Source organism: Microtus oregoni, unplaced genomic scaffold (assembly GCF_018167655.1).
Source record: "Microtus oregoni isolate MIOR12 unplaced genomic scaffold, Mior012 000001F_ref0000356, whole genome shotgun sequence".
NCBI lineage: Eukaryota > Metazoa > Chordata > Mammalia > Rodentia > Cricetidae > Microtus > Microtus oregoni.
In genome coordinates, this window is record NW_024543060.1 from 91,022,501 (window position 1) to 91,038,048 (window position 15,548).

The 15,548-nt window shown below is 49.8% G+C and overlaps 1 protein-coding gene across 3 annotated transcripts in view; it reads right to left on the reverse strand.

Moving 5' to 3' along the window:
- The window catches only part of LOC121460714 (tetratricopeptide repeat protein 41-like), a 44,636-nt gene that overhangs the window by 18,058 nt on the left and 11,030 nt on the right, over positions 1-15,548 (reverse strand). For all 3 annotated transcript variants that reach the window (XM_041671201.1, XM_041671192.1, XM_041671181.1), the window contains exons 4-9: positions 10,164-10,324; positions 8,765-9,206; positions 6,319-6,558; positions 4,218-4,416; positions 2,340-2,518; positions 963-1,102 (exon numbers count right to left, since the gene is read on the reverse strand). In XM_041671201.1, the coding sequence (XP_041527135.1) occupies positions 963-1,102; positions 2,340-2,518; positions 4,218-4,416; positions 6,319-6,558; positions 8,765-9,206; positions 10,164-10,324 (1,361 nt within the window). The remainder of the gene's footprint in view (positions 1-962; positions 1,103-2,339; positions 2,519-4,217; positions 4,417-6,318; positions 6,559-8,764; positions 9,207-10,163; positions 10,325-15,548) is intronic.

A 15,548-nucleotide genomic window follows, 5' to 3' on the forward strand; every position in this document is an offset into this window, starting at 1 on the left:
TGCTTTGCAGGAGACAGTTCTCCCTTCCATATGAGAGTCCCGGGGATTAAACTCAAGTCATCAGGCTTGGCTGCAAGAGCCTTTACCCACTGAGCCATCTCACCGGCCGCAGCCTCTTCTTTCAAATTTCAAATTAACACTGCTTTCATTCATCTCCCTCTCTCAGGCTTCCCCTGAAGGCAAACGACGCTAAGCTCCTTCTGCAGGACGTGCCTCTGGCTTCAGTCTGCATGTCTGTCACACACTACAGCCTCCTCCGAGGCTGCTGTACAACCTGTCCTTCTGCTGGGTTCATTTCCTGCCCACATACACACGCCTACCCTAGATCGAGCTTGACCTGAACCTCCTTCTCTTCTAACTTTTTATCTTCCTCCCTGAAGCTTCTCAGACGGGCCCCAGTGTGTGCAGCCTCCCACGTCGTTCTGAAAACTTGCCTCGTCCTGCAGTCCCTCCCGGGCCCTTGCATGACAGGCTATCACAGACACTCACTTGCCAGACCAGGGGCATCTGTTATCAGTCCTGATCTCCATGTCACTTTACAGGGGACGTTATGAGTGCCTCTTTCATTACATTCAGTAAAGCCAAAAGTTCATGGTTCAGAATAAACAAAATCCAGAAACAATCAGACTTCCCCCCATGTCTCCGGGAAAGCGACAAGTCTCAGGCCACTGTGAATTCCATTTCCTCCCAGAGTGACACCTGTCTGCGGGGGTGGGGGGACTGGGGAGGTGGGAAGGGTGGGGGGGGGTGGCATTCTCGAAGGAGTCCTGTTTAGTGGAGCTTGGGGTTAAGGATGCACAACTGAGGTATGGGTGGAAACTGTAGCCTCCTCCTTGGTGAATAAACCCGCAGACTCTCTCCTATGTGGACAGTGCGTTACAAAGTTATAAAGGAACAAAGCTGGATGGTTCTGGAAAGCCCACCAAAGGGATGAAGCCCGAGGGAGCTAATGCTCACTCTACCTGCAGTAGCAAGTCTTCCACGCTCAGGAACAGCTTCTCCGCCTCACTGACCTTGCCCATGAGCTTCAGGAAGCTCCCGATGAAGAGTATCATCCTGCATTTGTCGGCCACAGTCACCTGGGAGAGGTTGCATTCCAGGACTAGAAAAGGGAGACAGGCAAATCGGCCTGAAGCGCCCTGGGAAGGAACAAACCCCCTGTGCCTAGTCAGGGCTCCACAGCTGCATCTCGGACTTTTTGGGGGGGTGGGGACTGATTTGTTTTTGTTTGTGACAAGTTCTTTTGGGCTTTTGGAGACAACATCTCACTCCATAGCCCAGGGGAGCTTTGAAGTCACAGTTCCCTACCTTTGCCTCCAAACTGCTGGGATCGTAGACACATACCAGCCTATCTGGCTTCAAGACACCAGCAGATTTTATTATGAATATTGGTAAATACTTTAAATGATGCCATAAATGTCTACAATGGATTGTACAACCTTGCATAAACGTGAAAACCTAAAAAATCACACAGCTCTGTAGTAGTCAGAATGTAATCGGCCCCCATAAACTCACAGGTAGTGAGAACTGGCCCTGTCCCTCACAGGAGAGCTGGCCCCACACTCAGGAGAGAAGGCCCTATCTGTAGGCACGGACATGGGAGGGGGAAGGCTGGCCCTGATGGCATAGGTGTAGACCAGCTGGCTCTGCCCCTTGCCTGAGGGGGCGGTCCCAGCAGCCAGGACTGATCAAATCACCTACCACCCAGACCCACATCCAGGGCTTTGAGTTTGTGCACCCCAACATCTACCCCACTGTGACCTTCCCGAGTGTGTGGAGGGGCTGGTCCTGCGGAACCAAAGCTGCAGGATCTTCCTGACTTGGGCAACAGCCAAATATCAGATAGGAATTTCAGTGAGGGTCCAGTATTGATGGACCCAATAGCTGTGTTGCTGCTGTGCCTGAGAGCGTGGGTCAGCTGCACTGCTGCCAGTGAACCTAAGAGCATGGGTCAGCTTCACCTGAGAGCGTGGGTCAGAACCACTATTGCTAGCGTACCTGAGAGCGTGGGTCAGCTGCACCTGAGAGCGTGGGTCAGCTGCACTGTGGCTGGTGTACCTGAGAGCGTGGGTCAGAACCACTATTGCTAGCGTACCTGAGAGCGTGGGTCAGAACCACTATTGCTAGCGTACCTGAGGGCATGGGTCAGCTGCACTGTTGCTAGCGTACCTGAGGGCATGGGTCAGCTGCACTGTTGCTAGCATACCTGAGAGCGTGGGTCCACTGCACTGTGGCTGGTGTACCTGAGGGAGTGGGTCAGCGCACCTGAGAGCGTGGGTCAGAAGCACCATTGCTAGTGTACCTGAAAGCGTGGGTCACCTGCACTGTTGCTAGTGTACCTGAGAGCATGGGTCGCTTCTTTATTCTCTGGTACTGTTCTGCTTCTATCTTGGCAACGGAGAGCAGGAAAGCCTCAGACACGTCACAGCCAGCTTCCAGCAGCACATCCCAGTAGTGGACAAGGTGCAGTCTGGTCCACAAACTCGGGTTGTGGATTTTCGATATGAAATCTGTGATGCTTGTGACACACATGATCATTTTAGAACTCATCCTTGAGGGAGCTATTCTTTACTTCCCATCTTTCACTAGCCTAGCCATAACCTCCCCCCAACCCCAGCGGGACCTCAAAGTATTCCAGACCAAGAAGGGCACTGAACTTCTGAACTTCCTGCCTCGATCTCCCAAATGCTGGGATTACATATATGTGCCACCATGCCCAGTTTAAGTAGCCAAACACCAGACTCTGTGTATGACAGGAGTCCTAGCTGGGCAAACACTACCAATTTGTTGGTGGAGGATGTTCGTTTGTTTCCTGGCCACCCAGACTGGAAATAATCACACTGAACCATAATTAATTACAACACTTCTTGGCCTATTAGCTCAGGTTTCTTATTGGCTAACTCTTATATCTTGAATTAATCTCTATTAATCTGTGCATCACCATAAGGTCATGGCCTACTGGCAAGGTTCTAAAGGCATCTGTCTCCTGCAGCGGCTACATGGCTTTTCACTAACTCCGCCTTCTTTCTCCCAGCATTCAGTTTAGTCACCCAGCTCTATTCTGCCCCACCACAGGCCCAAAGTAGTTTCTTTATTAACCAATGATAATAAGACATATTCACAGCATACAGAGGGGAATCCCACATCACCAACTGAGCTCTATCCCACGACACAGAAGCATCTGTGTACGTGTGTGTGTGCACATGCGTGTGTGTGTGCATGCATGTGTGTGTGTGTACCACAAAGTTTAATTAGGGTTGCTTGCATAAGCACAAGTGGTAGGAGCATGGGCACCTTATCAATGACAATACCACTGAAAAAAAAATGACATCCCTTCCCCACAACCATTGACTGACAAAAAGCCTAAGGGAAGACAGAGACCACCCACCATCCCCCCAAATTTATGAAGAAATGTTGATGGCTCCAATCTTGTACAGATAACCACAGGTGCAGTGAGTGTTTAAGTACAATGGCTACATCATGCCCAGATATGTTCTGTCTACCCATGTCCCCGTCCCTGGCCCTTACATCCTTTCTCCCCTCCCTCCCTTACTATCCCCAGAGCCTTGTAGGAGAGCCAGTGCCATCCACTTCTTGAAGTTTTGGCCATCACCAGATAATTATGAGCCTTTTACTCTTCCGTAGTGAGAGTCAGTTCTCCCCAACTACCCTGGCTCTACCTCCCAGACGAGGGGGTGCTCCCAACTCCTGTGCTTGCAGTTTCACATGAAGCACGGTCCCCCAAGTATGGGAACTGTCTGGCTCCACATCCTACCCCTCCCCCAATGTGTGGAAAGTGAGAAGGGCTTAGTGCTGTGTCTTAGTTGAGAGCTAGAACAGGGACAGAGGCCAGAGGTGGGTGAGACCTCAGACAACTGAGTTAATGCATAAGGATACAGGAGGGAAGTTGGGAAAGGAAGGGAGAGAGGACAGCCAAGAAAAGCAAGGACAAGAAGCCGGCCACCAGCATGGCCCACCTTCGACCCTGTCCGGCTGTTGCCTTTGTCTCTATGGAAGGCCTGGAAGAACACACACGGAATAGGAGGAGGAGAATGCGGTAGTGACGGACAGATCAAACAGAACATCCTGGAGTATCTACCCACCACGAGAGTGGATTCCACACGCAGGTCCCACATGTGAAGAAATGAACGATTTGCACAGGGAAGCTATGTTGTCGAAGTGACGTCAACATCCCATCTGAAGCTAGCAGAACTTACCCGGGGCTGGTGACAAAGCTGCATAGGCCTTCCCAGGAGCCGCTCATCTTCATGTGCCATGGCAGCTCCTGGTATGCTCTCCAGAAGACGGTTTGCCGCTGGAAGTACCTTATCAAGACCTGGTGGAAGTGCGTCTTCTTGTGGTTTGCCGTGGTCTGGGGCACGTGTGTGCTGCTCTCTCTGACTGGAGTGATTACACCTATTTCAAAACCAATTGCAGCCTCACAGTTCCGACTTTCTTAAGTGTATGAAAACGCTATCGCAAAAATATGACAACTCTATGCTATAATTACGGGAGGAACAGTCAAGGCATCTCGGAGAGTAGCTTGTACAGGGCTGGGGAAATGGCCCAGTAGGGAACTCTCTTGCTGAACAAACAGGAGGCCTGGCATTTGGATTCCCCGGAACCTGTATAAGCACCAGGCAGATGTGAGGGCTCACCTGTAATCACAGCACTAGGGAGAGAGAGAAAGGGCAGCCTAGTTGGCCAGCTAGCTAAGTGAGCCAGGTCACAGCCAACACTGAAACAGGTACGATCATCCTACTGAGCACACTGCCTAGTGGTGCCAATTCTGATGCAGGTACCTGCAGAAGTGTTTCCTTCACACCCACGGGTTCCGCTGAAGGGCCCTTCAGCTTCTGTCTTGTCTCTGGTTTTCTATCTGCTAAGTCCTGACAGGCTGAGCCACCCAGAAACAAACCTCCCAAAAGTCCAGAGTTTTGTTTAATCAGGGTCTGGTGGTGTCTACCCTTGAAAAATCAAAATACTGGAAGTGTTTTTACATTTTTTCCTAGTCAATTTTTCTTTTCTTTGGTTTTTCAACAGTTTTTCTTACAAGATGAATGGAACACTCACTAAATGGCACACCAAACCCCACGTTGCCATAAAAACCATAGCCAAGAAGAATCCACTGTTAAACCTTCTGCATTTGACTGAAACAGTTTCCAAGATACCCACACATTTGGAGAGAGTTTGGGCCATTTCGTCAAAAGTGTACACATATGTTCTGGTGACAATGAGGTGCTTATGAGACCCATGGAAGAAACAGAAGACTCCCCCCCCCTCGCTGCACGGTGAAGGCTTTTCTGTGGGGGGCACATTGAGAAAGTAAGGTAGGAAGTGGGAGAGAAAATAAATGGGGCAGATAATATTCTGAGTCCAGACTTGGAAGTGTTAAGCACAAAGGCTAAAATTACCAATATTTTGGGCTGGGGTGTAGCTCGTTGTAGAGTGTATTCTTAACACACACGGGCTCTGGATCCAATGCCCAGCACACGTGAAAAGGATGAGGTTACAGGATGTTGCAGATAACACCGAATTTCATTCGTCCTTTTTACATAATAGCCTCATGAGGAAGAGAAGACTAAGAATCCTCCAATGAAAAATGAAGCTACTTAAAAAACAGAGACCAGGGGACCGCTCTCTCCAACTACACAGGGATGCGAAGGAAGGTCTGGCCTGCACTTACACACTGTAACACACTTCTCCTGGACAGACTTAGCCTCGAACACCTGAGACCTAGTGAGCCTCACACACTACACTGACAACAACTGCTAACCTTGGGGGCTTCGGAGAACAAAAGATCTACCTTCGGACTGGGGAGCCTGGAATTCTAATCCAGGTTGGGAAATGCCAGAGGAGAATCATCTTAAATGTTTCATGGCCACACAGTCATACAGTCCCAACCAGCAAAGGAACTGGAAAACTGTCATTCAAACGGCTTCCGCGGAGATTATATAGGTAACAGATGTGACGCCATGCTTACGCGAGGCTCCTATTACCCTCAAGGTAAATATCGCCGTTATCCTTATTTTGCAAGTGAGAAACAGAGTTTAAAGGAGCTAAGCACATTGCATAAGATCTGTCGGTTCTGTAAGATTCCAGAGTCATCACTTGTAATTAAAAAAATCATTTTTAGAAGGAGCTGTGAGGGACCCGGTCTGCTCCCTGAGGGAAACCCCTGGGGGGCTCATTGAAGTCAGATCTCCTTTACTTTACGCAACTGGTGTCCTGCCTCTTTACCCAGTCATTTCCACCAGAGCGACGCCGAATGCCCCCTCCCTCTGGCCCCAGCGCATTCTCAACGGAGCGGCTCCTCACCCAGCAGCTTGTGCTCCACCGCACTCCGCAGGGACTGGTGCCAGAAGCAGAGGAGGCCGTTGGGTTTCTCTTGGATCCAGTGCTTGGAGGCATTGCGGAAGGCTGCCCAGTGCACCGCGGTCACTTTTTGGCGGTTCCTGTAGCCCAGCATGTCCAAAATCTGGAGCAGTTCATCCTCGGCCAGCCCGCAGTGTGAGATACACAGCAAACAGAGCGCGTCGGCCACCCAGCCACTCAACCCTGTGCAGCCGCAGCAGTGGGGACAGAAGCACGAGAGAGCGTGAGTCAGGGAGAGTGGGGACCGCTCCCTCAACCAAGCAATGGCCCAGACTTACAAAGGAGTGAGCAAGTGACCAAAGTCACCCAGGAGGAGGTGCTGAGAGGGGATTTGAGCCCAGCCTACCTTTAGAGCCCATGGCGTTACCCACGGTTCTCCGGGTCACAGCCAACACTGGGACAGGTACAATCACCCTACTGAGCATACTGCCCAGTGGTACCAATTCTGACGCAGGTACCTGTAGAAGTGTTTCCTTCACACCCACGGGTACCACCGAAGGGCCCTTCAGCTTCCGTCCTGTCTCTGGTTTTCTATCTGCCAGCTAGAGTAGAACCAGATCGCAAGAAACAAAGCACCATGATCCACTGCCTTCTGTAGACTGAAGGGACTCGTACCACCTGCTGTCTCCAGGTAGAGGTGGGTCTGAAGCCCAGCTGTTGAAGCTTCCCCTGACCTTGACTGAATTCAGCCAGGCTCTTCCTAGACCTGTGGTGGAGCTCCCCAGACCAGTCAGGATTGCTGGCCAGTGCTGGGAAGCTGCAGTCCCTGGAGGAAGAAGCCTAGATTTTACTGCACAGTCCAGGGACGGGGTTGCACAGAATGGGTCTGTGTGACTCTTCTAGGGGACCCCACGTTCACCCCTGTGGAGATGGGGAACGGTACGGTAAACTTGAAATCCATTCCTTGATAGAAATGCAAACTGCAGAGCAGAAGATTGGGTGGGACAACAGAGCACAGCGGTAATCAACGCATCCGGTACTCCTCATCCTCCTCTCCAAGCCCATTCCAGTCTAGGCTCCACGATGGAAGGGAAGACTGACGTAGTTGAAACAACGCAAGGAAAGCCTGTTTCAAACAAGACTTTACAGGCCTACCTCACAGACAAAGGCTGGAGAGGATAAAAAAAAAACTTCCAAAGCCTGCTTGGAATTCTAGAATACGTTGTTTACCACAAACAATCGACTCACAGGATGAGCTAACAGTGCTACTGGCTTTTTTTCCCCACCTAGGAAGAAAGCTGTTGCAGAACTGAGAAAGATTTAGGGGAGAGATGATAGGAAGTCAGGACTCAAGAAGTCGGGTATGGGGGCACACACTTTTAGTCCTAGAACCTGGGAGGCAAAAGCAGGTGGAACTCTGTGAGCCTGGTCCACATGGCAAGTTCCAGTCCAGCCAGATCTACATACAGGGAGCTTGTCTCAGAAACAAAACCAGAAGCAGGGTTGAGGCTTTCTGTGGTGAGGATGAGGGACTGTACCAGCAGGGGGCAGTAGAGGCAGACAAACCGAGAATAGACACTGAGCTCCTTGGAGAAGCCAAGGAGATCCTGATACTCAAGTTCACCTGGGATCGTTTCCACAGCGGAAGACTGTGCAGGGGTAATGACAACCAAAGACACCCAGGTACCAAGGTTCCATCCAAGGGAGGCATGGAACGTATTCGGATGCTTGTCAGACTTAAGAGGCCCCTTTGGCTGGAGACGTGGAGAATATACCTGAACCACTGGAGCGGCTTGTACCAAAAGTACAAGTGTGGATCAAGAGAGTGGTTTATATCGAGCCCTGAAAAATCCCAGATTTGTGCCTAATACAGTCCTCTTTATGGTCAGCATGTACCTCTTTAGACAGAATCATCATATTTAGCCATATGAAGAAGAGTTAAATATGAATTTCAGATAAACTAATTTTTAGTACAGATAAGCGCCCATGCAATATCTGGGACATATTTATTCTGAGAAGTGCTTGTCATTTTTCTAGAATCCAATAAGTGATCGAGTGTGTCCCATGCAATATCAGAGACATATTTCTATTCGTAATATTATTTTTAAAGATTTATTTATTATCGATATGAGTCTGCGTAAATTTATGTGCACCATGCGAATGCAGGTGCCTGCAGAGGCCAGAAGGCATCGGGTCTCCAGGAAATGGAGTTAGAGTAACTGTGAGCCACCTGAAGTGCATGCTGGGACCCAAACTCAGGTCCTCTGCTGAGCGCTTCTCCGGCCCCTGGAATACCACTCTTTTCTTTTTATATCCCTCCCCCAAAATATTATTTGCTATTGATCTGAAATTCAAATCCAATAAGTCCTGTGTTTCCTCTGACAATTCCCTCTCAAGACCCTTCCCCTGAGCAAGCGGACTCCCAACAAGATGTCCAAACTGCCCAAACCTTTTCCTGCAGCCACCGTGTCTGAGTTTGCCTCTTTATGCTTCAGATTCCAACCGTAATCTTCAACCCAGCGTTTCAGAATCAGCTCCCAGAGCTCCGGGATGGAAGCCACCTCCATGTACTCCCTCAGACACTGGAACTCATTGCGGTAGATCCTGCACTCCTGCAGTTCGCTGGCGATGATCGTGAGCTTCAGGGGGGTCAGGTTCGGCTTCCTCCTCAGAATGGGTTTGCTCTGCCCAAAGCGCTCCTGGTCAGGGGCAGAGAGATGCTGTCTGAAGATGCTGAACTTCGTGTCTTCGTCCCCCATGCCCGAGAACTCCACAATCCGCACATCAGGGCGGGTGCACAGCGATTTGCAGGACAGACTGGAGGAGACGGTGCTCAGAATGAACTTGCAGTGAGGAGGGAGCGAGCGTGGCAGCCACGAGAAGTCTTTCGCCTGTGGGAGACATTTGAAAACTTGAAAGACCTTAAAAGTACTTTGCTGATGGTTTTCACACTTAGGACGGAATACTGGGTGTGAGTACAGGGTAAGGGCGAGTAATGACACCAAGAGTAACTTGGATAAAAAACCATTTGGTAGTAAGAAATTCAAATTCACACAGAACGAAACCGTATTTAACTGATACATCTATGCTGAATCAGTGCAAATCTGGACTCTTAAAAACAGGTTCCTACAAACAACTTAATAAAATCTCAAACCTCTGAAGAATCACCCACAGTGATATCTAACAAAGGAAATCTAGCAAAAGGCAAATTGAACCTGCTTAGTAAAATAAGAAGACCCTGTTATGGTTTTTTAAAAAAACTTACTTTTTACAGTAAAACTATCACCACAAGTTAAACACCTAATATGATCTTTTCTTGATTATCATTCTATTTTTAATTACACTTTCATTTCTTTGTGTGCAACATGTGGAGGTGCAGGCAGGTGCCGTGACACATGTGTGGAGGTCAGAGGACAGCTTTTGGGGTCAGCTCTCTCCTATCTGTGGACCCCAGGTATTCAGCTCAGGTTGTCAGCCATGGCAGCAGGCATCCTTCCCACTGGCTCTGTGCATCTGGTTCGGATCCCACCACTTCGTTATCTCTGAGCCATAGACAACACCTAGCATCTCTTTCCCCTCTGTCCCACTGAGGATGATGAGTAGTCTCCTTCTGGATGTCTGTGTATATTACAGACCTTTGATTCTGAGACAAAAAGAGTATTTTGCTACATTTAAATCTGGTACCCCGTCCATGGTAAATGCCAGGTAAATATATGTCCAATAAAATACCAGGCAATATTTAAAATCAGTAGTGGATAGACCTAGGAGCACAACACAATAGAAACATATTAAATATAATAATCGGGGACTTTTTTCATAAAGGAAGTGTAATTTTTAAGAGCTGTTACCTTCTGACCTGAAATCCCATAAATGCCGATCAACTCCTCAATCCCATCGAGGACGAGCACGCATGGCTTCAAGCTGATGGAGGCTAGGAACACTTCTACAAGAAGCGAAAAGACCAAGACATTTGAGTCTTCGTTAAGGAAGTCCATTTCAATCTGGGGACCTACAACACAGAAATTTCAGATTAGGTGAGAACGTTCCACACGGCTAGGGTGTGCTCATGGGCTGGGGGCAGAGAGGCTGGGGAGGGGTGAGTGCTGCTCACAACTGTGAGGTGGACACTTGCACAGGCATGCTCAGCTGGCTTCCTCGAGGCATTCAGGCCAGAGCGGTTGGTGGGATTGGTCACCAGGTGTCTCCAGTACATTTTCAGAATTTCATATGAAAATACTATGTATGGTGTTTGCGCGTGCGTGGGGGGGGAGGGTGCGTGCGCGCGTGCGTGCGTGGGGGGGGAGGGTGCGTGCGCGCGTGCGTGCGTGCGTGTGTGTGTGTGTGTGGCTGGAGGCCAGGGATAAGTGTCTGGTGTCCTCCTCAATTACTCTCCACCTCAGCTTTTGAGACAGGGTCTCTCTCTGAAACTGAAGCTCACTGCTGTCGCACCAGCTGACCCGTGAGCTCCACAGACCCCTCCTATCTCCACCTTCCCAAGAGTCCAAAGTTTGATACAAAACCATCACAATGAAGGAAAGCTCCAAGCAGAAGACGTTCTAGTAGACATAACTATTTTTTCTTAAAGTTATGTTAAAGATGATAAAGATAGTAATAAATTATGTTAAAGATAAAGATAGAAATTGATCCTAGATATTTCCCTTTGTTTGGAAAGACCCAATCTGTCTCTCTGAAAGGTCTGATTTAAATGTTAATATCTCATATTAAAATTTTAATTTAATTTAAATAGTTTAAATTCCCATTTAATGACTTACCAGTAGGCAGACTTGGTCGCCCTCTGTGTGTACGCATGCTCCTGTGTGTGTGTGTGTTCACGTGTGTGAAGGCCATCATTCAACACAGGTTTGCCCGGAATCTTCTATGCCTGTGCCAGGCACTAGGTATATCAATGGCCAATAAAATAGACATGGCCTCTAAACCCACGGGGCTTGCAGAGGGAGACAAACACCAAAACAAACAATACTGGGACCTTCGTAAGTCACCTGGGGAATGAAGAAGAAGTCCCATCCACAGGAAACACCATCACAAGCGGCTGGGACTACATTGGCTGTCAGTCAGCGAGAGCCGTGAACAGAGGCTTAAAGAATGAGAAAGAGTTCACCAGCAGAGGAAATCGAGAGACGTGAAGGAACACAGCGATGGGTCTACTCCAAAAAAAGCAAACTTGTGGAGCAGAGGGCAAGAAGCCAAGGAAGTTATCTTGGCCCAGGGCACAAAGTCCGTCACCAAGCTGAGGCTGTCTGCCCATTTATCCATCAACTCATGGGCAGGTTCTCCTGACAGCTGAGCAAATACTAGCGAAGATCAAGATCTTCCAAAAGACTGAGACTTTCCTTCGCTGCCTCTCGGAGGCCATGCAGGGCAGCACTGAGGACAAAGAGTTTCAGAGTCAACCAGAGTCCCAGCTTCGATTCTGCCCACGTGTCGCTTGGTGATGCTGCCACTCTGAGCCCTGGTCTCCTTGTCAGGATGCTAACGCTAGCTAAGGGCCTAGAACAAGGTGCTGATGAAGCCCTTAACCCTTCAATCTGTAGAACTCGCCTTTTGGGACTGCCACCCGATATTATGGAACGTGGTGGAGAGGAATTGCATCAAGAACAAAGCTTGAGAAGGGACGCCAGCTGCCAGCGGGGGGGGGGGGGGGGGGGCGCGGGACGGGAGGACGGGATATCAAGAGAGCCGGATGGTGGCCGTTCGCCTTCACCACATACTTTGTCCTGGCAGACCCAAGCTGGGGCCAGAAAAGCAGAAACAGGTCCCACATAGCATTTGTTGTCCCAGAGAGGAAGGGTCCCTGCTCACATCTCCCTGAGAAACGCTTGCAGATGCGGAGAACAGAGGTGGGTCGCAGGAAACCCGACCGAAGTGGCTGAACCTGCAGGGTGCGCTTGCGTTCTCTCAGCCGCACGTCTGAGCGCTGCGCCCACGCGCACCTCGGAAACCAGCTGAGCTGTGAAGCGCAGACAGCCCTGAAAACGCCGCCGCTCAGCCTCGACCCAATCAGGCTGCAGTGGCAACGGGGCAGACTCCTAGAGCAGCCTCTCTGCGCCTGTACCTAGAAAGGGGAGGGGGGTGGGGGGGGTGCAAGTCTCACATCTCTTAATCGTGCACCCCACTGCTTCTTTCTCCAACCCAGGGAGGAATGCTAATCCTACTAACCAAAAACCACAGCAGCAAAATAATAGTAGCAGCAGCGTGCCGGGTACCATCGTCAATCCTCACACTTACACCTTTCCACTCGCACGCAGCCTTAGGGGGTAGGTTTACAGGTGAGAAACTGGGAAAAGAGTTTGAGTAAACAGTAAACTACTCAGGCTCGCTCAGGCTCAGCCGGTGGGTCAAGTCCAAAGTTTCCTCTCCCACTCCCCCACCCCCTCCACGCCCCTACCCCCGCCTCACAAGGAGCTCACACGGAGAGCTGTCTGGTTTACCCAGGCTTTTCTGAATCTGTCCAGACTAAAAGCCTGCTTGTTTGAAAGACAGCAGCTGTTTTTATTGGGCCTTTCCTGAGCCCCAAGACACGCTCGTTAAAATAACAGCTCACTTCGGGGATAAAATCATAATTGGGTGTGTTCAGCCGAGCTTACATCATCAGCTGCCTGGCCCAGGCGAACACCTAGGGGATGTGCCAGAATAGACCTAGGAGCCTACGGAGACTGTTGGCCACACCTGTTTCTGCTGGCTCTGATGTAACCTGCTTTACAGACTCGGGAAGTGCAACCAGAGAGAACTCAGCCGTCCACACTCACCCTGCATGCACACACCTGCCCTGCCCCCACGTGGATTGTATGAACACTTCCAAAGACACTGTGAGGGATCTCAGATTTACTCAGGACCTAGGAGCACACACGGGTGGACGGCAAGAGACTGTGTCACCTGCAGGCACAGTCAGCCGCGTGTGTGAATACGCGCACAGCGCAGATGCAGAACAACAGTACCCACTACTGTTTATCAGTGCTTACTGGACGCCAGGCTTACACCGCACACAAATGCCTTTGTCTTTTGTACTTTATCCTAGCTAATCCTCTTAAATGCCCAAAAGATACTTTTCCTTTGATGCCCACATTTGTACACATAGAAAAACAAAGCTGGGTTTGGCAGGCTTGTGATTGGAGCACTTGGGGAGTAGAGTTGGGAGTTCAAGGCCATCCTTGACCACACAACAAAATTGAGACCGCCCTGACCTACAGGAGACCTGTCTCAAAAAAATAAAAATAAACAAAAAACAAATAGGAACCAAGCCACAGGAAGTTAAAATAACTTTCCCAAGGCCATAGGTTAGAATGCAGGTTCTCAGGCTCCCAGGACAGGATGAACGTAGCACAAGCCTCCTGACTGCTCTCACTGCAGGAACAACACACCCTGCATCTCCAACATCACACATCCAGAACAGAACCCTTGACTTCCTCCAAACCTGCTTTCCCTCCCCCATCCCACGGGCACTGCCTGTCTCGGTGAGTGGCCCTTGCCTTTCATTTAGTTCCTTAGCTAAAGCCCAGAAACGGGAATGGTCCTCAGTTTCCCCTTTTCTTCAACTCATATCCTGTTCTTCAGCAACTTCTCAAACTGCCCACAGCCCTCAACCAACATGTCCATCATCTTGCTAGGACCAGTTCAATAACCAATGATAAATGTCCCTCCCTATCTGCACGCTAGCTTCTCTGCGTCCATTTCCCATGCACCAAGTCATGCCATCCCCTGCTTGGAACCTCCACTAGGTTCTAGCTTCATGTAACAGAATCCACACCTGGTGCTCTGCCCTGTATGGCTCCTTCCCAAATGACGCAGCCCTGCCCTTACTTCCTGCTTTGTCTGAGAGACCATGTCCTCCAGTGTTGTCTGAGAGACCATGTCATCCAGTGTTGTCTGAGAGACCATGTCATCCAGTGTTGTCTGAGAGACCATGTCCTCCAGTGTGTCTGAGAGACCATGTCATCCAGTGTTGTCTGAGAGACCATGTCATCCAGTGTTGTCTGAGAGACCATGTCACCATCCAGTGTGTCTGAGAGACCATGTCACCCAGTGTTGTCTGAGAGACCATGTCATCCAGTGTTGTCTGAGAGACCATGTCATCCAGTGTTGTCTGAGAGACCATGTCACCATCCAGTGTGTCTGAGAGACCATGTCATCTAGTGTGTCTGAGAGACCATGTCACCATCCAGTGTTGTCTGAGAGACCATGTCATCTAGTGTGTCTGAGAGACCATGTCGTCATCCAGTGTGTCTGAGAGACCATGTCCTCCAGTGTGTCTGGCCACACTGTCCCTCTGTTTCCAGCTCTGGAACCATAGCATGACTTGACCTTTCCCCTTTGCTGGAATGTTCTTCCTTCTGGTTTCTATATGGTTAGCCTCTGCTGACTGTGAGATGAGAAGGAGGCTACCTGTCCTGCGGCAGCGTCCCTTCCATGGGGAGGGGCTAGTCTTCCAAACCTGCCGATATTTTATGGGGTGGAAGCACAGGCCTCCAGTTTGGAGGGACAGGCATGCCTCTTCCACTTCTCCCTTTCCTCTGGCCCAGCCATTCTCAACATGGGGGTCAAGACCCCTTTGGGCAGTCAACCCACCCCTCCACGGGGTTGTGTATCCGAAAGTTACATTACAGTTCATAGCAGCAGCAAAGTCACAGTTATGAAGTAGCAACAAAAATAATTTCACAGTTCCACACAACATGGGGAAGTGGGCTAAAGGCCCCAGCGTCAGGGCATGTGAGGACCCTGATCCAGCTCCAGGCAGAGGCGGGCCTTTCTAGAACAGCCTCTGTGAGGAAAGACTCTGTTTCCTCCGGGCACCGCAGGGATGAATGCTGCTTGCTACTCATGCAAGAGACACCGAGTAGACTATCAGCAGGAAGAGAGGAGCTCTAGGAAGAGAGAAGCAGGATATGGGGGGTGAAGCCATAAGGATTTACTCAAGACAAGAGAAGGCCAGTCCCAAGGGAACTGTTTCTTTCTCTTTCTTTTCGTTTTGGTTTTTGTTTTGTCTTTTGTTTTACAAGACAGGGTTTCTCTGTAGAACTTGCTTTGTAGACCAGGCTGTCCTGGAACTCACAGAGATCTGCTTCCCTCTGAGAGCTGGGACGAAAGGGGTGGGGGGTGACACCTGGCCCAAGAACTGCTCACTTCTAATTCAGATGGCACTTCAACAATTTTAAAGTGAATTATCCTTTGAGTCATGATTTTATTTTCATGGGAAAAGGACACAACATTTTTAATGA